Here is a 24150-nt window from a genome sequence, read left to right as displayed (position 1 = left end):
CAATTACTTACTTTTATTTTTAATACAGGTTTGACAGGTGGCCAGAAAACGCTTTAATAGATATTGCTGTCGCGTATTTCAGTAGAGGGGATTTTATCAGTAAGAACCATTCAGACGGAGTTTCTGCTGATGATTTGGCGCGGTTGTGTGTGAATGTACATTCGTTTGCGCGCCAACTAACGGATAAAATGTGGCAGGAAATGAAAAGGAGGTTTTTCATCACGCCCGCTACTTACTTGCATTTTGTTCAGGTTGCTAGTTTTTAATATCTAAGCTTTATTTTTTAAAGTGAATTACAATTTTTGTAATATGCATTAAAGTTTTTAGTAACTAATAACAAGTTATTCTTAGTATAAGTGTTTTTATACTATAAACTTTAACAGCTTCTAACTAAGCTGCTCAAAGAAAATAGAGGAAATCATACCCATGAACTAAATAGGTAGTTTTTAAAGATTATGTCTATAAAATTTTACTGAGTTAACGAATACTTTAGCCTTATTATAAATGTCCAAATATAACGAACATGTTTAAGTTTCAAATTTGTTTATTATAATTAGAACATTTTGTAAACTTTATAGAACATTTTCTAAACTTAAATCCAACTATTATCAGACTGATGCTAGGAATGAAAAAGATAGAACAAGCAGACCAACAAATAAGAGATATGCAGGTTGAATTGCAGCAGTTGGGACCCAAAATTGAAAATCACTCTTTTAAACTTCAGCAGCTCATGCAGCAACTACAAACTGATAAAGTGGCCGTAGAAGAGGTTTTCTTTCTATACATTTCTATTACTTTTTTTATGTTTTACCTATGCTAAAATGCATATTTAAAGTCTCTTCTGTACATTAAAGAATAGTTTAAAGTTAAGTAAATAAGCAGAGCTTATTTCTAACTTCCTTTTATCAAAAGGTTTATTTGTTACTAAACTTTAAAGCAAATCATCTTATTATACGAAATAAGTTTATTCAAATACAGTAGATTAATAACTTTAAATAAATTTTTATACTCAAAGTAGTATTAAAAACATTTTTTAAAGTTTTAATGACAGCACTACTTAATAAAAAGTTGTTTTAAAATTTTATAAAGTGTATATGCTTAAAACTCTAAAAACTAAAGGTAAGGAAAATAGTTTTGAAAGAAGAGCAAGCGATGAAAGAAGAAACAGTAATTGTTGAAAAGTTTGCTGAAACTGCTTCTCAGGATTTGAAATCAGTTCTACCTGCTTTACAAGTACGAATATAACTTTGAAATTTTAAAGTTACTGCCAAAAACATTTTTAATTATTTTTTTAATAATATTTGAACTGTAAAAGCTTTTACTAGCATTTAAACAAAATTTTACTTTGTTTTAAAAAACACTTCTAAAGATAGTTATAGTTATGTTTCAATTTTTTTATTGTTTCAAAATAAATGCCCTGCACAAGGCATTAAACTGTATCCGTGGTGTGTGACTCAATAACCGAAAGGTTTTTTTGTGCACCAGGTTCTTAGGCCAAACTTTTTGAGCCCTTTTTTGTTGTTCAATAAAAAAATTGGTATTCAATTAAATAAACTAATTACATCCCCCACGCTAGAAAGCCGCTTCCGCCCTTGACGCCCTGGACAAATCTCACATAGCCGAAATAAGAGTCTATAACAAACCGCCGAAACTGGTCGAGACTGTGATGAAAGCGGTCTGTTTGCTTCTCAGGATCCCCACTTCCTGGAAAGACGCCAAGCTGGCACTTGCTGATTCGCTTTTCATCAAAAAACTGGTTCTGATCGACCGAGACTCGATCCCCAATCGTGTCTTCGTCAAATTGCGAGAAATTACCAGCAATGAAAGCTTTGTGCCTGAAAAAGTTGCCAAGGTTTACTTGAGTTAAACTATAAATGTATTTTTGTAATGAATATTGATACCATTTTTAACTACCAAAACTTTCGTATGAACTACAACGACTCTGTAAAAGTTAGTATACACAAAACCAGGTTTCTTTTGCTTGTATGTCCTTGTGCAAATGGGTGTTAGCATTGGAGCATTATCACAACGTGCAACAAATGATAGTTCCGAGACAAAATCGTGTCAAAGAAGCCGTAGAGGCGCTTGAAATTTCAAAAGTAGACCTTAATAAAAAACAGGTAACCTTGTTTTTTAACAGCACTAAAAATTGCTTTTTTGTCAATCTTTACTCATTGAGCTCAACTTTAATAACATAGATTAGTTTTATTATTTTTGTAGTACAACAGGAATAAATAAGAGTGTTTTGTGCATAAGCTGCTTAAATATTTAAACTAGTGGAAAAACTAACCTTCGATTTTTTGTATAATTACAGTTAGTTTGCTTTATTAAGTTTTTACATTAAAAAGTAATTCTGTTGATCTTAACTAAATCTTTAACATGATGATATATTAGTTGAAAACATTTATGCAAAAATCGTAAAGAGAACTATGACTAAAAAGTATTGAAAAAGTGAATTTAAATATTTACTAAACCAGTTTAATTGTGTAAAGTTAATTTATGGCGACAACTCATATTAAATAAAATTAATAAATCATACTAATTTGAATTTTTGCAATAGATAAGCCTTAAACGTGTCGAGTCCCACTTCAAATTTTTAAATGACAAATACAAGCAGAGTGTAGAAGAAAAAGAAAACATGAACAAGCAAAAAACAGAAATTTCACAAAAAATGGAAAGAGCTACAAAACTTATATCTGCTTTGAAACATGAACAAGTGTTTATTTTATTAAATTACTATTAGTATCTGCTGTAAGCTTTAATATTTTTGCTGTATAGAATTAGTTTTGTTGGTTTAAAAGCTGCTTTACTAGAATTCACTCACTTTTTTATTTTCCAAACAAACACACTGTTAAATTTTTTAAGCGTATAAAACAGATAAGTCACATTTTTAGAACACTTGTTGAAAACTATTTTAACTTAAATTACATTAAACTTTTGTCCACTACTCAATAGTTTTTTTTTAACAAGTTTAAAAATATAAATTAAATGCAGAAAAGGTGGAAAAGCTCCATACTACAGCTAGAAAAAGACAGCATAGGATTAGTTGGTGACACTTTGTGTTCGAGTGTCTGGGTCAGCTATCTTGGTCCCTTTCCCCGCAAATACCGCATCACCATGGCAACACACGTGCTGTCAAGTTGCAAAGATGCAGGCTTGAATGTGTCCTCAAACTACGACGTTATAAAGTCAAACGTTCCAATTAATGAGGTATTTATTGTTTAAGCTTTATTTTAAATACACTTGTTTAAAAAATTAGTTAGTTTTTTAAAAAAAAACTTGTTAAAACTAACAACGTGTATATTAAAAGATTTTAAATTTATAGTTACATTAATTCCAATTTAAAAATTAACTCTAATAACATTAGAAACTAGTTAGATTATCAGTTATTTGCCGAATTGTTTTTCCAAACTAAATATTTTTTTAGTTTTGTAAGTTTTTTTAGTTCTCATCTTTTGATAAATAACTGCTATGTATAAAACTTTTTAATAAATGTATAAAATAAACTGTAATCTTGTTAAAATTGAAACACCTATTTACAACCAAGGTGCGAAACTGGTACAATATGAAGCTACCTCGGGACGATTACTCAGTTGAAAATGCAGTGATGATGAAGCTGTCAACTAAATATCCACTAATCATTGATCCTCAAGGCCAAGTTAGTTTTCAGTTAGTTTTTACCTGGTAAAATGTTTATTATAAGTTCCACTTTAAAGTTGAGAGCTATTAATTTTTACATATTGGTTTCTACTCTGCAGCTATTTTTGTTGTTTATCTAATACAACCAGAGACAATAATAAATTGTTATTTGTAACCTGAAAAATGTATACATGAATAAGCAGAAGTTATTATAAATTGTTCTGCACATTTTCGCAGGCTGTGACTTGGATAAAGCAAATGGAAGGAAGTAATCTTAAAATGGTGGATTCGACAGATGCGAATTGCATCAAAATAGTTGAGCAGGCGGTGAGAATGGGCCAACCCCTCATCATTTGCAATTTTCCACAAACTTTTGATGCTGAGCTCAAACCTCTGCTTGAAAAGCAAATATTTCATCGGTAGTGTTTATATCTTTGGTGTAATAATTTTATTTATTGTTATAGGTATTAAGTATTCTATTAGAGTGTTTAAATATTTATTAGGTGCTTAAATTTAGTGTTTAAAGTTTTATTCTTTTTTGGTGCTTTTAGAGTAACTATTCAAATACTAATAACATAGTGGTATAACATGGCACATTATATTCTTAAAAGTAGTTTGCAGCTCTAAAGAAAACCTATAAACTTTGTCAAAACACTTTTAAATCAGAAATAAATATTTAATAATTCTCTGTTTTAGTTGTAAAAATACTAGTGCTGGTATTTCCAAGTTTCTAACTTTTTGTATGAAAATTCTATGTTTACTTAAGATAAAAAAATACTTTTTAAAACTTTTAGACACGCATTACAACCATTTAGATATATGAACAAGCTCAACTCTTAACTTTTTTCAAGTATAGTAAGTAAAGTAACACTAACTCCTAAAGAACATTGTAAAAAAATATTATTTTTATCTCAACAACTGTTAGAGCTGGCCAAGACTACATGCTAATCGGAGGCGTTGAAGTCAACTACAACGCAAACTTTCGATTGTACTTGATAACGAACCAACCCAATCCGAATTTGCTACCCGCGATGTGCATTGCTGTAATTGTCATCAATTTCACAACTACTTTTCATGGACTACAAGCTAGTTTTAAATCTTTTAAACCTTTAAGTGTTTGGAGCAGTTTCTAAAACTTTATACTTTAAAACTTAGGGCCAGCTTCTCTCAAATGTCGTCACTTTAGAAAGGCCTCAGCTTGAAGACAACAAAAATGAGTTGCTTGTCAACATTATGAACGACACGAAACTTTTGCAGCAGCTTGAAGACCAAACATTAGAGTTTTTGCAGGTAGTTTAGTTGCTTAGGTCTTGTGAACAGTTGAAAATTATTTTTTACAGGTTGATAAAATTTTATAGAATTTTACTCTCATAGTCTGTACTTTATAACTGATAATAATTTTTAATAACAATTTTTAAAGAAAACTTTTATTGGTAACTTATTAACTTATTAAAATATTATTCTGTAAAGTTTTTTAAATTAAATAAAAGTTAAACTTTTACAATAATCTAATATAAAATTTGTTCAAACTTCTATAGTTTAAAGTCAAATCTATAAAAAAGTTAAGTTTTTAAAATTCCAAGTCCTAATAGAATTGTTTTCTTATTTTTACCGTATTTAAAACTAACACTAAAACAGGTTGCTACCAAAATTTAGTTTAAAGTATAGTACTTTTTATAGATTATTACGTATGTAATAGCAAAAATGCCTGTTTACATTTGTCACGTAGAAAAATGTCAGTATTTTCTACTTTTTGAAAAGTTATTTTTTGTTGTTTATAGATGATTTTTTGTTATACTTTAAACTATAAATAATTAGCAAGAGTTACAAGGGTAGTTTGAAACTTGTTTTTAATTTTTCAGAACAAACAAGGCAGCCTTTTAGATCACGAAGACCTGATTGTCATTCTAAAGAAAAGCCAAGCAACGGCCGAAGAAGTTTCAAAAAGGCTGACCGAAGCTAAAACAAATCAGGAAAAAACAGACCAGGCCAGGTCCAAATACTTGAAAGTGGCCAGCAGAGGCGCTGTTCTGTACTTTGTCACTGACGAGTTGTCCGGTCTCAGCCCCATGTACAAGTTTTCATTGCAGTGGTTCACCAAACTCTTCATTGACAGCATCAGTGAGTGTTTTATTTGTTTTTCGCTGCTTCATGTTAATGTGCGTAAAAATTGTGCGGATAAGGTTATACGTTAGCTACCCCTTTTTTTTAACTACTTGATAATTATTTTTTGTAAGATTTGTTCGTGGTAAATTTGCAAAAAAATACTTAAATAAGGTTATACGTAGCTTTCTTCATGTACAAAACTCCTTTGAAAACGACAACTATCTTTTATTTTAGACCATTGGCGACGCGTGGTTTTTTTGTTAGGGGTACAAAAAAATTTTTGTTTAATAACTTGAGTACTTTTTACTCAGTGAACAAAAAATAACATTATTTGATTTTTATAAATAATATGAAAACTTGATATAGATATATATTAAACTTTATATCAAAAGAAAATAGTATCAAACTTTTTAATAATTAAAATTTCTACACATTATTATTTAGTTTAGTTTTTTTTTTCTTTTTTTAAATATATATTAATTTTTGTATCATCCCTTTTTTACGTTAAAATTTTATATTTTTTTTATGTTTGCTACTTAGTTTGTAAATGTAGTATATATTAAGTTGTACTTTAGTAACCTTTTGATAAGCGAATCACAGAGCTCTACAGAACTGTAGTCTAGAAAACTTTGAAGGGGTCACACCTCTAAAGATAAATTGAATTATAACTATAAAATGATCATGTAAGTCTAACTGTTAAACATATAGTAATAAAAATAATATAATTATAATATTCATAAATACTAAAAATATTTTAGTAAATTTTAAAACTTTTTTAAGTTTTATCTCAATTTTTTTTATTTGTTTAGAAATCTTCATGTAGGTCTTTGAAATAGAATTATGGTAATTAAGTTATGAATATTTATAATTAGATAAAACTAACATTAAGAAAACTGTTAAAACTTGAGTTGTCAGAATTTGAGTTATTTGCATTCTTTGAAATTACACATGATAAAAATTTACTTGCTTGACCAGGGGTCGGTAGCCTTTTGTAGCTCGCGGGCCAATTTTTCTAAAAAAGCTGCTCGCGGGCCGCTCTATTTATAAAAAAAGTCTTTTTTTTAAATAGTTGTAGTATTTAGTATAAAAATACAGTTTTACGCCAAAAGTATGATAAAGTAAGCAATAATAAAGCTAGTAAACAGTATTTATTAAATTAGGAGGCTTATTATAAAATTTAAAACAAAACCTTTTATTTTTATGTTTTCAAAAAGGTATGTCTTTAGCTAAAAATTACCTCGCAGGCCGCAAATTCTGGCTTTGAGAGCCGAATTTGGCCCGCGGGATGCAGTTTGCCGACCCTGTTGACTTTTGCACAACATTATAAATTAAGAACAGAAATCATATACTTATATCTTTTTATTTAAAACCGAAGCACTCTTTCCTAAATTTGTCCATTACAATGTTTATTTTAGTTTTAAATTAATTAAATTTTGGTACGCTTTTTGTTATAATTTCATAATTGTGTATTTTTTTGCTTTAGTTAAAGAGAAAAAAAAATCTTGGTTTTATTTAACATTTATGTTTCTGTTCAATCAAATTAAACATTTCACAGAAAATATATTATGAGTAATGTTTACAATCGTTTTGTTTTCTTTTCTTTACACTAGTTTGAGTCTACATTACATAATTACTAAAACTTGTTCTGCTATAGGGTATTTTCAAGAGCACATTCTAAATTTATGCTCAAATTCTTATGGAAGTTTTGCATTTCTACTGAAATGCACAAAATTTTACAGAAAGTGCGCTCGATTTTCGAGCAAAATGGTTATATTCTAAATTGAATCTTATCTGAAGACAACTTCGAAAAAGATTATTATATTTGTATAACAAATACTTTCTATTTATTTTTACTTTTAGTGTGCATTTTATAAAAAAAGTAAAGACTTATGTACAATTTTCTTTTTTATAATAACAGTACAATTCAGAAAAATGCGCTAGAAGTTTTAATAAGTTTGGTTGAAAAATTTCATTCATCAAAAACTAATTTTGAGAAGAATACAGACTATTGTATATTATACTTGTTTTTACCATAAGCTACTAAAAAGTTAACACACTCGAACAAGCCATTAACTTCAGCTACTTAAATTTCGCTGAATATAAGTTAATTTGAATTTTCAACAGAGCTTGTTCAAGCAAGCCAGCTGGCCAGCCTGGCTGACGACGAGTTGGAATCTCGCCTCGACCTCATCATCGACCGTATGACGTCAGAATGCCATTCGATCGTGACGTCATCGTTGTTCGCGCATCACCGGCAGACTTTCACGTTTTTGCTCAGCGTCGCCGTTATGCGGAGGAATGATCGGTTGAGTTACAAGCACTGGGTGGCGTTCCTCCACACTAGGACTCTCGCCTCATCACTCGGCACTAAAAGTGATGAAGTTAGTTTTGGTGTGGTTGAAAAAATGAGTAAAGTTTTATTTAAACGAGACTTTACACGAGTTAGTAAAGTTTTGTTTCATTTTTAATTGCATAAACATAATGGTTTGCATAAAAACTATAAATATTTTTGTTACTTAGGCTATTAAGTTACTTCCTTTGTTTTAATAAGTTTATTGAAACACATAAGAGTTTTAATAAGAAAAAATGCTAAACTTTTTTTCACAAAAAAATTAGTAACAAACTTCTTGAAATAAATACTTTTTTTAAGATATTACGGTTGAACTAAAAGCTTGCCAGTTGAAAAATTATTCTAGTCACGATATTTTTTGTTTTATTGATGTTTGTCTTTTAAGAACCTTTTAATATAACCTTAAAAATTTACAGTACGTCAAACCGAAAGCTTGGATTAGTTTTGAAAAATTCCGACAGTGCAAGTACTTAAGCGAAAGTTTCATTTCTTTCTCACAACTGTGTAGAAGCATTCACAACGAAAATTTCAACGATAGCTGGAATAACTTTCAAAATTCATCAAATTTATACAATTTGTTAACCAAAAAGCCTGAGAAAGAGAACTGCTTTGATTGGTCTGCTTTGTCTGCGTTTGAAAGGTAACCCACGTTGGTTGTGACTGTGTTTTAAGCTTTTATTTAATTTACAAAAACAAAATAGAAATACTCGTTACTCAAAAGCTTTATTATTTAAAGCTTAAATTTATTAAAGTTAACTTATTATGCAACAACTAAGTTTTTATATATGCCTAAGATTGCTTTAGTACATACTCCTACAGGCTGATGCTCATAAAAGTTTTAAGGCCGGAAGTTCTTCCCGTTTCAATATATTCATTTATAGAAGACAGCATGGGACCGTCGTACTCTCAAAACTTCCATAGCAAGGAGTCGGATCTGACAGACGTGTTCGAAAGATCCGACCGGCTCACTCCAATTGTCTTCATACTCTCACCAGGTTTTTTATCAATTAGTAGTTTTTAAAGTAGATAAATAGTATCAGCTATTAGTACAACTTCTGATAAACTAGTCTTGCTGAAAATCAATTATCAAGTAAGTGACAGCTTCATTTAAATGTAATTTTGTGCAGGAACTGATCCTTCTCAGCAGCTACTGGCGTACGCTCAGCAAGTGAGGGGTTCCACCTTGCACGTGGACATGGTGTCACTGGGCAGGGGTCAGGGGCCGAAAGCCAACAACGTCGTGAACAAAGCGAGAATTTTGAAGGGCAGGTGGGTCTTTTTGCAAAATTGTCACCTCGCTCATTCATTCATGCCGCGTCTTCAGGTTAGTTGCTTTTATTATTTTATTTAGTCAAGTTGTTGGTTTTTTTCTATTGGAAACAAAAAGTTGTTCTAATTACTTAACATGATTTTATATACTTTTATTTAACCTAGTTATAAGTTAAAATTTATTTTCATCATCCTTAAAAAAAATCAATTACTTATGATAACATTGTACACGTCTTTTAAAAATTAAGTTGTGCTCAATCAGTATGCCGGCCATGCTCTGAATAGCAGATACTTCTGACTTTTAACGTAAAGTATTTTATTTAAAGACTTAAAAAGACTTTAACTCACTGCCATGATACTTAATCGAGACATTCACATTAAGTCATTAAGTTTGTGAATACATTTGTTATCTGATAAATACGCTATTTTTTACTTTAGAGATGCGAATAACAGTAAATTCTTAGTATTACAAAATAACATACCTTATTAACAATTGAATCTTACAATAAAGTTTACAAATTTAAATAAACTATTTTTTTTATTATTGAATTAAGTTGAAACAAAATACTAATAATTAAAACATTAGTAAACAATCCGACAATGCAAAGCTCTGATAGTTGAAATACCAAATAAAGTAGTTTATTTAGGAAGCAATTTTACACCATTTGACGTATAAGCTCGTATATTTGTCTTGATTGAGATTGCGTCTCGTAACAGTTTTATACAACATCACAAACTCGTATTTACACTCAGCTTGATTATTTTTAAAAGAAGGCATTTTAAAAACGTTATAAACTACTCGAGTTTTTTAAGTACTCAAAATTCATTTAAATTCAGGAGCTAGTTGATGAGTTGTCATGTCCGGCGTCTGAAGCAGATCCTGACTTCCGGTTATTTCTCAGCTCAAAGCCTGATTGCAAATTTCCAACCAGCGTTCTGCACAAGTCTCTTAAGGTTTGCCAAATTTCATCAACATGTTTAGCTAAAATATACGATTTCTTTATTATATTGATTATGTATAAACTTTATACAAATGTTATCCTCTAGATGGCCGTAGAGCCAGCAAGAGGGGTCCGCTCCCATTTGCAATCGGCGTTCAGCTCGGGTCGCCATGGCAACGGCACTCAAGTGGGTCACGTGACGCTTGAGCTGTTCGAGCAGGGTTGCGACCACGGCGCGTGGCGCCACCTGGTGTTCGGTTTGTGCGTGTTCAACGCGGTGGCGCACGAGAGGAGAAAATTCAACTCACTTGGGTTCAACCTGAAGTACAACTTAACTGCTTCCGACTTGCAAGTTTGTTTTGATGCATTTAGCTCTTCTCAATGCAATTATGGTTTGAAAACTGGATAATATGTTTTTTCAAATGCAATAAATACAATTAATATAGCTTTTTACCTTAAACAAAGGTATAACATTAAGTATTCAAGTAAATTTTATAGCAGTTTATAAACATGTTCACACTTAACTTTATTTTAATTATGCATTATATATATTTTTTGAAATACGCAACGTAACCATTTATTCTACAAATTTTAATTATAATTTACAAATACAAAAGGTGTAAAAGTTTAAGTGTTTTAATGTAATAAGATTATTTCATTATTTAGTTGATTATTTTAAACAATTCAAGGTAATCAACTACTTATGTTTACAATGGTACAAATAAATGCAGTTATAATTGTTTAATACATTTCTACGAAAATTAACATTAAAAACTTATTACATATATGTTTATACGTTTTATTATTTTTTTAAGTACTAAAAAGAGTAATCACACACCTGATAAATTGTTTAACAACAAGCTAAACCCATTTTAAAATTAAAATCTTTTTTCATGTAGCAATACTTGTTTTTTGAAATTTTACAAAGTTACTTTTATTTTAACTTACCTGCTCTTTAAATATATAACATTCAAGTTAACTAACAATAAGCAAAAATACATTACAGCTGATGAAAAAACTCAGTTGAAAAAAAAAATATTTTTTAACTAAATGAAAAAAAAAATCTGAAAAAAGCTATTATTCAAAAAAAAAAATTTAACAGATATTGTAAAATAAAACATAAATTTAATTTAGACTAGTTTTTTTTTTGCTTTCCTGTGTAAGTAATAAAACTTTTATTTTAAAGCAAGTTTTTTTTAATTTTCTTAAACAAATGCTTACTTATAGTTTGAAAAATCTGAAATTAAACCATAAACTTGAAAATTGAACTAGTTAAAATATATTGGTAATTAAGCTTTAAAAAAATGAAATTTTAATTTTCAATTGTTATACAAAACATCAGTTTGCAAAGGTTCACTAATGCCTGAACATCTATATAAATGGAAGTATTAAAATAATGTTATCAGCGTAATTAACAAAAAAATTAATCCCAAATTAGAATTATTAATTCCTACTGGTAATGTAAGTTTGAAACTTAAAGCAAATAGGCAGACCACGCCGGGACTCGAACCCGGAATCTTCTGAATAGGAGTCAGACGCCTTATCCATTAGGCCACGCAGTCGCTTGGATAATAACGAGTATATGCGTATATATAACTTAAAATCAAGTGGAAAATTTAAAATTTTAGAAAGGTTTTTATAATTTAAAAAGCTTTCATTGATAGTTTAGTTTCATTTTTTATTTCAAATAAGACTTATACCAATAATGAGAATATTTTTCTTAGATAATTAGCTTACTGCATAATAAACTGTTCGATGTTATTGTTTGTTTAAGGCTTACAGTTAAACTACACAAAACTAGTAAGTATGTTTTAGGTAGTATAGTTGTATATTTTTACTAGAATATTACACATACATAATTATTTAACTTAAAATGAAAAAAAAACTTAAACCTAATCAAATAAAACTTATTAAAAACATTGCGATGCTTTAATACTTTAATTAATTTTACAAATTCGAAGATGAAAAAACATGCTGATTTAGTTTTCAAAAGTTTATAAACGCATAAAACTTTTTTTTATCTGGTTTTTACTACTCTGGTAATTGATAGTTTTTAAGTCAGCACTAAATACAAAGTTCGTTGTACAGTAATAAAAATACAAAAAACGAACAATATTAGTCGTTTAGATTTTAACTATACTTTTTATTTAGTACATTATAGAAGTATTTTAGTTTGAAATTTTTAATGATTAAATACAATTATACTTGTGTTGTTTAAAATGTTTAGTTATTGGATATATTTGTAAATATTTTTTTTTTTTACATTTTAAATGCATAACTTTAGTTAATTTTATCATTAAAAGTATGTTTTACAACGAAATAATAACTGAAATACATAATATAAAACTTTGTTAAACTATTAGCTCGTTTAAGTTAGTAAACTTACGTTTTTTTTCTTCTTAGTTTGTAAAAGTTATTTTATAAATGCTTGTACACATGCATATAAAGCTTGGAGGTTGTTTTGTGCAAGCAAATAAATAAAAATTTAAACTTTACTTCAAATACTTTTTAAATAAAATTAGCTTTAACTTATTTTCAACTAGGTTTCGGTTCTAACATTGCAGCAGTTGCTTTCAGTTAACCATGAAATTGTTCCGTGGGCAGCTCTTGAATACTTGACTGGTTTGCTTAAAGTTGTTATAGATATTAAGTGCAAATAAGCTTTAAGTGTTTGAGCGTAGTTAGATTTTTTTGGTCTATTTTTTGAATACTAGTTCTACAAGAGTTTTAACTTTATATTATAAAACAAACATATTAGCTTGTTAGTTAATTACAAGCCATTTATTATGATACAAGTAAATTTTCTTAAAAACAAAGTATGCAATTATTGTTTGTTGAACGGTTGAATTATTAAATGCTTCAGATTAAAATTAAACTTCAAAATATAAAAATTGGCTAAGTACAAATAATAGTGTAAAGATTTTAAAGATATCTAAACTAAAACTAAACCAATTGTTTGTTCATTATTAATAACTTTAATTTCTATAAAAATATCACTCATTATTTTGTATTATTTTTTTACTTTTATTACTTAGAGTTTAAAATAAAAACTATAAATAAATAAAGCTCAACTGCTCAAAATTATCGTAGACGATAAAGTTTTTATATTAACAATTTTTGAGTTTTTCAAAATAACTGGAAAAAAAACTTGTCTTACTGTGACGTAACAATTTTTTTAGCCGAGGTGATATACGGTGGAAGGGTTACTGACGATTGGGATCGAAGGTGCCTCATCTCCACCTTCAGGAAGTTTTTCAACCCGAGTGTAATCGACCAATCAAATTACAGCTATTCAAGTGACAGCAAATTTAAACTACCGTTGGCCGATATAACTTATGATCAAGTTTGTTTCCAAAATTACTTCAGTTCGTTTAGAAATAAAAAAAAGTGAATTTGTAGTACATTAAGTTAAGTAGTTCATTTATGAAAAAATAAAAAGACATGTGTAATATATAATATTATGGCAACGATATAGTTTTGGTTTACAATGAAAACTAATTGCTTTAAGAAGAAAATTATTAAATATTCATAAATTTATGTTGTAATCAGATGCGAACTCATGTGAACAAACTTCCATTTCAAGACCCGCCTGATTTGTTCGGCATGCACAAAAATGCTGAGATTGCGTATTTGCAATCCGAAAGCGCACAAATCATTGACAGCATCATTTCAATACAACCTAAAATTGCTTCTCACAATCAAGAGTTAGTTCCAACTGTTTTCAATCTTGTGTTTCCAACCTTTATAACTGCGCACTCATTGTTTTTGTGAATCGTTCAATCTATTAGGTAAAAACCTTACAAACTGATAAACTTTGTTTGTAAATTCTAAATCGGACTTTTAAACGTAGATCCTTATAAACCATCTTTAGACGATCGATAGTTTTAAAACAAAAACATAAATTTACTTTTTTTTAATTAGAAATAAACGGTATTTGTTTTTGTTATAGAAATTTAATTGTCATCTAGTTATAGTATAAAAGTTTATTTATTTGTATTTAATTTTTTATAAGTTTTTTATTAAAAGCTTAGATGAAGTCTTGAAAGTGTATTAATTTTTAACATGTTTATCTAAACTATCAATGTTAGTATTATGTATATTCGTTAATTAAAGCAGCGTTTTCATTAATTTATTCGCAAATGAATTTGGATTGTTATTTTGTAAATAAGAGAGTTAGTATAATGAAATTTACAAAGATTGTTAAAAGTTTTTCATTGATTTTTATATATATTTTTATGATTTGTTTGCTTTATAAAGTAGTAAAATATAAGTGGTTTTATATATAAAGTAAAAGTTAGCAAAGATAAAGTAAAATTTAAAAAACCAGTTTAAAAGTATAAAATAGTTGCTTTTGATAGCACTTGAATAATTAATTACAGAATTGAAACTAAGTTACAAGTTTTTAGTTGATGTATTTATTTTAGTTAAAAAAGTTAGATTATTCTATATAAAGTTACTATTAAAGTATTAAAAGTAGTAAAAAGCTATTAAAATACAAAGTAAATGAGTTAAAAAACTTTTCCTTTGCTAACTACAAGAAATTAGCTTGCGCTGCTCGGAGCAAATTTTCTCCCACTCCACGCACAACAGAATAAAGTAAGTTTATATAGCTAGTTAAACGCTGTTTAGCAGCTGGGCGCTTTGGCAGGCGCCTGTAATCTAGCTACTAGGAAGCTTGAAATGGTGGACGGTATGAGGGTGGGAGCCCTGTTACTCGTTGTGCTATGTCGATCGGGTGTCCGCGCTAAGCTCGGCGTTAATATGTGTCGTGACGGCGGAAGCTGGTACGACCAGGTTAAGTAAGGAGAGGCGACTCGGGCCAGGACCGCAAGGTAGCAGCCAAAAGTCTCCGCGTCGGTCAGTAGCGGGACAGCACCTGAGAATAGGCAGCGTGTAACAGCCCATTCAATAAGATTGGACCCATTTCTTTTATTTACAAAGTTTTTTTATTCTCTCTTGGATCGACTAACTTTATTTATTTTATATGTTTGAACAGTAGGTTTGGTTTTCTTTTACCGTTTGATCATTTACTTTTATTTAAAAAATTACTGTGTATAGTTCAAAAAAAAAAGATACTAGATAGAGAATCTGGAGTTTATGATGAAGACCACGAAAATAAAAAGGGTTAGGCATATTTTGGGTAGTTTTGAGTTTGGGGTGCACAGATTTTTGAAGATTCAATATAGTTGCACAGATTACAATTACCGTAAAGATCACTGATTTAAGGCCATAGAGGGAGGTAAGCCATGTATTTTACAATTTGATATTTTTTTATAAACTTCTTACTAAGCTTCAAGTTGCTTTTTACCGTTTTAAAAAACTCAAATTAATTTTTGAAATATGACCGGTCAAATTCGGGCCGCATAATAGGTTCCCTATGGGAAAGGAAAACTAAAACAGCGAAAAAAGACAAATTTATTTAAAATCTTTCTCCTCCTACATTTTTCAAGCAATCTTCTTCAGATTTTTACAGTCTAATCTTTATACAATAACAAAAAAGGGTCTTTAAACTTGAAAAAAATTTTAGTAAATTTTTTTTGCTATTTAATTTTAATTTTTTTAAATTATCAAAACTTATAAATACTTTTTTCCTATAACATAAGGAACATTTCCTGAAATTTTGAAGAAGATTGTTTAAAAAATGAAGGAGGTGATATATTTTTAGTGACTTTTTAAACTTTCTAGAAAACTGACCCCAAAAAATTTGCAGTCCATTTAGTTGTATCGTAAACTCTTTACAAAAAATAAGATATCTCAAAAGTTAAATTAAATTTTTGAATTCTATAAAAACTAGCTTGTAGTTTGTACTTATAGCTTTCATATAAATAGCAAAGATTTTTTTGTAAAAACAAGGGTTAGACCCCCCCCCCCCTTACGGCCTTAATGCTTAATGCATAGAGTTATTTTAATTTTCTTTTCTCTTTTTACGTCACAAAGTTTCTCATATTTTGTGACGTCACAATACAAAACAAGCAAATGATAGAACACAACAAACAATCTGGTTAGAAGTTGATACCACTAAAATCAAACTTACTTGGCGATGGCTCAACTGTGATCAGGCAGGCAGTTAGTCCAGAGCGAGGCTTCACCATTGCACATTGGTGAAGCTGAACTCTGCGATTGTTCAAAATTGAGCAATTCGGTCGTACAATTTCTGATAGTGGGTTGGCTGCGTTCGCGCGCCTCCCGCATATAGTTTTTATTCTATCCAAGACCAATGTTTGGCAAAATGCGACCCGCGAGGTGCTTTTTGGCTAAAATAATAATAAATAAAATTTGTATTTCTACTTGCACAGGAAAAAAATTAGATAATCTAGAGATGAGATTTTTATTAGTAACACATCTAATTGTACTGTTAATATTTTTTAAACTGTTTCGCTGTTAGAACAATTCGTCATTTCATGTAATAAAGATATATATGATAAGCTTATGTTATAAATTTGAGTGTGTAGCAAAAGCTTGGAAAATGCTATAAGAGTACTTAAGATGTTTAGTTTATTGTCTAAACGATTAAACGCAACGACCTATTTTTACTCATACTCTCTCATTTCCACTATTTTTTCTCATATTGTGACGTCACAATTAAAGCCACAAACTAACGATTCTTGCTTATTGGTTGGGTATAGGCTGATTTCTGAAAAGTTAAACTTACCTGACGGGAGTCTTAACAGCGATCAGGCAGGCTGTTGACTCAGGGTGAGGTTTCATCATTGCACATTGGTGAGACTGACCTCTGCGATTGTTCCAAATGTGAACAACTCGGCCGTACAATTTCTCCCACGGGGAACTTGCGTTCGCGCAGTCCCCTAACTACCTTTACGATTGCTCAATTTTAAGCATTCACATAATAAAACTGTTTAATTTAAGGCTTAATCACTTTAATTTCTTTATCTAAAAACTTTAATAATAAAAAAAGTTATGTTAATTTAAAAAAAAAATTTTTAGGACTTTTATACCATACTTAATTTTTTTTATATTTTTAATAAACAGTTATTAAAACTATCAACTTGAATTACATTGGTAAATTTGGTGATTGATAACAAATTTAAAAAAAAGTTCTTACAGGTCTAATAAATAACTTTTAGAGTTTTAAATTTTTTTACTCGTAGTTTTCAAGCTTTTCTACTCAGTTGTAAATATTTTTGAATTGAAAATTAAGTTATTTTAAAGATCTGCTTTATTTATTTGAAAATAAACTTGAATTTAAAATGTGAAAGTTTCGTATAGACGTTTATTTTTTCACTTTTAAATACACAGTTTGATTTAAATATTTAAAGAAAATATGAAATGTCTGAACAATAATTATTATTTGAGTAAAAAAAAATTGAATATATTTAAATCAGGATTTTAACGAAATCATTCTAAGTTTATCTTTAAGTATGTATATATTTTTTAAAGTAACAAATGACATCGGAAAAATATATGCTGTTGCAAACTATTTGAATTCAACTCTTTTTGTGATATGCACTGTTTTCTCGTATTATGACGTCATGAAAGCACGCACATAAACAGTTTATTCTCGTGTTTTTATTGGTTAGGAAATGTGTCGGCATAAGATTAAACTAACCTGACGGGGGTCTTAACAGCGATCAGGCAGGCTGTTGACCCAGGGCGAGGTTTCACCATTGCACACTGGTGACCACTGACCTCTGCGATTACTCAAAATTGAGTAAGTCGGCCGTGTCATTTTTCACTTGGGGAAGATGCGTTCGCGCTCTCCCCTATATAGCTTACTAACATAAATTCATATAATATACTAAGTTAATAATTATACTAGATACTTATTAGTTATAAAATATTAACCTGTAATTATTTTGGCTATCTTCTGCAAAGCTTAGAGGTGTTTTTTCTCCGCCAAACAACATGCACTGACTGCACCGCACGACTATCTACAGTAGGTAAGACATTGTTTAGAAAAAATTAGAAATGTCTTTTAACGATTTTTTAGGATTTTAAAAGTAGTTCAATGAATCAATTAGTGTTTTTAATATAAAATTTTAATTAAATTGTAAGTTCAATTATAAAATTTCAAATACTAGTTTGACTTTTTAAATTTGCACAAAATAAATTGCCTAAAGAAAAACTTATTGATACAGGTTATAAATAAATTAGTTTTAATAACTTTTAACACTTAATTTATAAAAGAGTTTCTATTTTTTACACTGTACGTTTTTGTCAGTCAAAGTAGAATGATTATAAATAAGTTAAAAACTAAAATCATTTCAGCAAAAAGCACATAGAATTTAAAAAAAAAAAAAGCTTGGAAAACTAAGTATTTACATTTATATTTGAATATATAATTAAAATAGCAGTGGTCTTCACGGTGTGTACAAGTTATTTTTTTGTGGTGCACGAAATTTTTAGTGTGCATATAAAAAAGTATAAAGATTATTTTTTATTTATAGTTAAAGGTTAAAACTAAGTTTATTCCTGTCAGCTTATTTTGTTTTTTTTACTCATTTGGTATGCATTGTATCACTTTGGTAATATTTTTAGAAATTTCATTAACTTCATGATCGGGAAACTGCGGATCGCGAGTATTTAAATCGGGCCGCTAAACCAAAATCGTTGACACTATGGAGTAAAAAAATTCGCAAGCATAGTTGACGCAAGATATGAAACTTACACTATATACGTACTCTGGAGTTTATGTTAAAAATTAAACAAAACAAAAAGCAAAACAGGTTTTTATCTCGAATGACGCGAAAGTGAATCTTACACTAGATATTCTGTTGCCTGGACTGGAGTTTTTGATTATTACACTAGATATTCTGGGGTCTTACTACACCAGATATTTTAACTAGAATTTTTAATTACTACACTAGATATTCTGGGATCTAGAACTTTCGATTACTATTCTATATATTTTTCGATTTTTAATATAAATGAAGAAACAAAAAAGTTACGCTGTCCTACCACTATAAATTACTACTTGTGTGCACGAAGCTTTGTTTTTGCAGTTTAAAGTGCACAGGTTTTCATCAGTTTGAAGACCACTGGTCTATATACTTCTTAATTTCTAGCGGCAAACAGGATAATTTTGTAAGCAAAATTTTATTTAACGTTTTTAGTTTAACATGAAAGTTATTAATACTTACTTCTGCTTGACTACTTTTTAACAGCAGAACAAGTAACATTACTAGCAATTTATTCCTTTATTAAAATGGTATATCAGTTTAGCAAATAAACAGATAAATATTATACTTATAAATTAAAGTACATACTTCATTTAAATCATTAAAAACTTTCGCCCAACTGACATTCTTAGTAAGTATTTTTGTACGAAAATTTAACTTATTACAAGGTTTATGTTTGATGCTAGAGACAAGCAATTAGCGTTTTAAAGTTACAGGCTAGCTGTATAAAATTGATGTTTTGTACAAGTAGACACTCCGAGTAATAAGATACCACATATATTAATACGTACTTATTGTTTCCTATTGTCTATTTTAAAACCTGTTAGATAAAATCCTTACAAACTAAGAAACTTGATTTTCAAATTTTAAATCGGTTTTTATAATGTAGAATCGATAATCCTTCTTTTAGTAACCAATATTTTAAAAATAATAACAAAACATTCATTCTTTTCAACTATAAATGAAAAGTTTTTGTTTTTTATAAAAAAAAATTATATAGGTATAGTTATAAAAGTTTACTTATTTATTTTTACTTTATTATTTATAGACTTTTCATCATAAACTTAGTTGAAGTCTCAAAAAGTGTATTAACATGAATATCTAACTAAATTAGTATTATGAACTTTGTTATTTGTCATGTTTGTTAATTTCTCAAATGAATTAAGAATGTTAATGTAATGAAACATACAAAGATTGTTAAAAGTTTTATGTTTGTTTTGATTATTTTTATGATTTTTTTGTTGTATAAAGTAATAAGTTAAAAAGTTAAAAGTTTTCTTCATTTAAGTAAAGTAGAAGTTAGCAAGCAAAGATAAGGAAAAATTAAACAAACAAGTTTTTATATATAAAATAGTTTTAATACTACTTGATTAATAAATAACAAAATTTTAGTGTATTATTGTTTAGTTCACAATTAGAATTAAATTACTAGTTTTAGGACGATGTAATTAATTTTACTTAAAAAAGTTAAATTATTCTAAATAAAGTTACTATTAAAGTATTAAAAGTAGTAAAAAGCTATTAAAATACAAAGTAAATGAGTTAAATAACTTTTACTTTGATAACTACAAAAAATTAGCTTGCGCTGCTCGGAGCAAATTTTCCTCCCACTCCACGCATAGCAAAAAAAATTAACTTTATATAGCTAGTTAAACGCTGCTTAGCAGCTGGGCGCTTTGGCAGGCGCCTGTAATCTAGCTACTAGGAAGCTTGAAATGGTGGACGGTATGAGGGTGGGAGCCCTGTTACTCGTTGTGCTATGTCGATCGGGTGTCCGCGCTAAGCTCGGCGTTAATATGTGTCGCGACGGCGGAAGCTGATACGACCAGGTTAAGTAAGGAGAGGCGATTCGGGCCAGGACCGCAAGGTAGCAGCCAAAAGTCTCCGCGTCGGTCAGTAGCGGGACAGCACCTGAGAATAGGCAGCGTGTAACAGCCCATTTAATAGGATTGGACCCATTTCTTTTATTTGTAAAGTTTTTCATTTATTTCAATAAAATTCAGGATATATAATTTTTTATATTACATATATTGATATACATTTTTTAACACTCTTTTAAAAAAAAATTTTCTGAATCATTTGGTAACACTTTTATATGCATATAATACGAAATGTGTCTTCAAATTAAATTAAGTACAAACTTAGTTGGCAAAATTGTTGTTAAGTAAGTATGGCAAAATTTAGATGTTTCTATTTTCAATGTAAATAGTTTTAACAAAAAAAAAGTATTTTTAGTCTCGTGAACTTTTAATACTATTAGTAAAATCAAATTGATAATTTGTAACTTGATATTTTAACTTGATATTTTAAAACTAGTTTTAAAAACGGTAAAAGGATGTTTTTGTTATGAAATTTTATAAATTTACACTTTTCGAAGGTAGTTTATAATTTCAAATATAGATGTTAAACTTATAAACAACGTTTTACAGTTTATAAACTATATAGGACTCTATAAGACTTAACAAAAAAATAAGTATGTAGTTTATAAGTTAAGTATCATTTACTCGGAGTGTCTCTTTTGTACAACGAATCACTTTTATACAACTAACCTCTAAATCTAGATTATATACAGTAAAATATACTTGATAACTTACCTGCTTTTCGAAAAACAAACAAGCATATAAACATATTTTCCATAACTCAGGCAAAGTACCCACACAAACGAGGATTTTGTGTTGAAGACGGCGCAAGACATTCTGAGAAGGATTCCGAATTCAGTAGAGTCTTTGTTGGATAACGATGGTGATGGAGAAAATCTCCTCACCATAGAAAAAATTATGTCCTCGAAGTCGTGGCTGAAGCTTCTCAACAAAAACTTGAACGAAAAAGGTTATTTTCACCTGTTTGCTGTTTTCTATAAGGTGTTTTTATTTTGCTTGAATTGAAACAATTTCTTTATTGGCTATGGTACGTGCGTAACTGAAAATATAAAAGTTTTTGTTTCAGTTAAAAGATAGTTTCAACGTTAATATTATAAACAAAAAAGTTTGTTTTTGTTCTTATTTTACTTCATAGTTTGTTTTGTTTTCCTGCAACTAATTGTTTAAAACATTTTGCTGAATTTTTATATTAAATTTGGTATTGAAAAAACGAAGAAATCTTGTTTAATCTTTTTTTTATAATCTTTATTATCTTTTACCTTATGATACTAGATACTTATTATTTTTCTATGCAAAAATACGCACAGTATATATTAAATTAAATTTCTAAATCATACTATATTTGAAAAAATATTTTTGTAGTAAATTTTTTTTTTTTTGAAGAAAGTAGTGAATCTCCCTCAATGCTCCTCGTGATCGCCAGGCAGGAAATATACCGCTTCAATGTGCTCCTAACAACAATGACGTCACAATTGAAGACGCTCTGTAGCGCCATCCGTGGTCAAGTGGTTATGTCAGAAATGCTGGAAGAAATTTTCAGCTCAATACTTCAGCAGCAGGTAAACTATGCTGAAAAGCGTTAAAAATCAAATTTATTGAGTATTATAAGTTTTTATAAAATTGATGAAACTTGTTGCAAATAGTTGAAATCTATTTTGTCAAAAAAAATCATTTATTAAGTCAATAGTTTTCACCTTTAATAAAACTCCTGTATATAGTAAAACAGTTTTATGGATTTTTAGCAAGATTGTTTTTGTGTCAATGTGTACTGTTTCAATATATCAAGACTATTTTGTAAAAGTATGAAATATTTTAGTATCTTGTTTAGATATTTTTGTACTATACTACTCTTTAAAGTATTTTTTTCTGTTTTTAACTAGACACTTAAATAGATATTTTCTGAACAATTTTTTTTTCTTTTAGGTGCCTAAAAGTTGGAAGCAAATTTCTTATGAATCATGTAAACTTCTTGCGTCTTGGCTTCATGATTTTTTCGCGAGAATTGAGTTTTTTGCGAGCTGGTCTCAAGTTGTTTCAAATACTGCTAGAGCTAATGTTAGATATTTCAACAAAAATATTATTATTGACATTGATGTTTAAAAAAAAAGTGTAAGAGTATTATTGTTTAATAAAGTAAATTGTTTCATAACTATTTGCTTATAGATGTTACTTTAATTAGATGTTTATATTGTGTTTTAAATTTCAAATTTTTGTGTAATTAACTCACTGTGTATAATTAAGTAAATTACTTTTAAAATTTTATTAACTATTAAGATGGGCATACAAGAAACTGACGAAAACAAAACTAAAGTAAATAAAATTCATCCTACAAGTTTTTGGATTTCAGCATTTTACTTTCCTCAAGGTTTTATATTGTTATACCTAATATCATGTTTTCTAAATACATTTTTTAACTTACTTTTAATTTGCTTATAACATAAGAAAAATTAAAGTACAAGTTGTTTGAATTTTCTAATAATTTTGTTTACTCATCACATAGTACGAATTTTAAAATATTAAATTCTTTTTTTTAAGCATATTTAAGTTTTATTTAACATTTAGTTTTTAAGAAAAATAAAACAGGTAGTTCAATTCTTCTCTATCTTGCCATGAAAATAATAATTTAGTTTTTTTTAAATTTGCTATAAAAGTTAATGAATATGTTTACACATATTTACTTATTTGATATACTAAAATTAGATTATAAATTTAAGTCTAAAACAATTGACATTTAACATACTACCAAAGTAAAAATGATAATAGTACACCTTTAAGATTAAAGAATACGACCAAATATAAGTATATAACATTTCAACTCGCATTTTAGGTTTTTTGACAGCAATTTTACAAAACTACGCTAGAAAGCACAAAATTGCAGTTGACAATCTGAACTTCAAGTTTGTGTTTCAAAAACAAACTCAACAAGTATTTACATCTGTAAGTTTAAAAATATACCTTCAACAAATGCAACAAAATTAGTATTAAAGTTAGTGAAGATAAACATTTTTACGCAGCATTTTGTTTTACAGCCATCGGAATTCGCTTTTCGTTCAACCGACAAAAGTTATCCAGACGGTGTGAGAATATTTGGGTTTTTTCTAGACAGCGCGAAGCTAAACAGTGATTTTGAACTTTGCGATGCCGATTTTGAGAAAAGATTCAGCAAAGTTCCAGAAATATGCTTTTTTCCAACTCAGGTGTTTACTTAAAAAATGGCTTGAGTTTATTATGTAGTTATGATTTAAAAATTTAATAATAGAGTATTATTAAACTAAAGTTATTCTATTTAAATAGGGTGTAATTTTATTAAATTAATATGTCTATGCAAA

At 28.7% G+C, this 24150-nt stretch overlaps 1 protein-coding gene and 4 non-coding genes across 5 annotated transcripts in view; 4 read left to right on the top strand and 1 right to left on the bottom strand.

The window, feature by feature from the left end:
* Positions 1-24150, top strand: part of LOC145832351 (dynein axonemal heavy chain 6-like) — a 74937-nt gene that overhangs the window by 44813 nt on the left and 5974 nt on the right. The window contains exons 52-79 of the mRNA XM_082939669.1: positions 29-251; positions 384-439; positions 613-769; positions 1120-1233; positions 1577-1852; positions 1971-2120; positions 2561-2716; positions 2995-3210; positions 3548-3658; positions 3877-4058; positions 4565-4724; positions 4795-4929; positions 5502-5760; positions 7870-8126; positions 8512-8735; positions 8915-9090; positions 9223-9419; positions 10202-10318; positions 10412-10657; positions 12849-12927; positions 13485-13648; positions 13855-14009; positions 21586-21770; positions 22205-22380; positions 22745-22876; positions 23096-23186; positions 23649-23746; positions 23818-24018. Of these exons, the coding sequence (XP_082795795.1) occupies positions 29-251; positions 384-439; positions 613-769; positions 1120-1233; positions 1577-1852; positions 1971-2120; positions 2561-2716; positions 2995-3210; positions 3548-3658; positions 3877-4058; positions 4565-4724; positions 4795-4929; positions 5502-5760; positions 7870-8126; positions 8512-8735; positions 8915-9090; positions 9223-9419; positions 10202-10318; positions 10412-10657; positions 12849-12927; positions 13485-13648; positions 13855-14009; positions 21586-21770; positions 22205-22380; positions 22745-22876; positions 23096-23186; positions 23649-23746; positions 23818-24018 (4693 nt within the window). The remainder of the gene's footprint in view (positions 1-28; positions 252-383; positions 440-612; positions 770-1119; positions 1234-1576; positions 1853-1970; positions 2121-2560; positions 2717-2994; positions 3211-3547; positions 3659-3876; positions 4059-4564; positions 4725-4794; positions 4930-5501; positions 5761-7869; positions 8127-8511; positions 8736-8914; positions 9091-9222; positions 9420-10201; positions 10319-10411; positions 10658-12848; positions 12928-13484; positions 13649-13854; positions 14010-21585; positions 21771-22204; positions 22381-22744; positions 22877-23095; positions 23187-23648; positions 23747-23817; positions 24019-24150) is intronic.
* Positions 11795-11867, bottom strand: Trnar-ccu (transfer RNA arginine (anticodon CCU)). The gene has a single exon. It is a non-coding gene; the product is annotated as a tRNA-Arg (tRNA).
* On the top strand, positions 16332-16495 carry LOC145832760 (U1 spliceosomal RNA). The gene has a single exon (XR_014369737.1). It is a non-coding gene; the product is annotated as a U1 spliceosomal RNA (small nuclear RNA).
* Positions 16950-17113, top strand: LOC145832759 (U1 spliceosomal RNA). Its single transcript, XR_014369736.1, has one exon. It is a non-coding gene; the product is annotated as a U1 spliceosomal RNA (small nuclear RNA).
* LOC145832767 (U1 spliceosomal RNA) lies at positions 17865-18029 on the top strand. The gene has a single exon (XR_014369744.1). It is a non-coding gene; the product is annotated as a U1 spliceosomal RNA (small nuclear RNA).

Source organism: Thalia democratica, chromosome 3, assembly GCF_965202585.1.
Source record: "Thalia democratica chromosome 3, ktThaDemo2.hap1.1, whole genome shotgun sequence".
NCBI lineage: Eukaryota > Metazoa > Chordata > Thaliacea > Salpida > Salpidae > Thalia > Thalia democratica.
The sequence above is the reverse complement of the archived record's forward strand: the minus strand, read 5'-3'. Positions and strand labels throughout refer to the sequence as shown.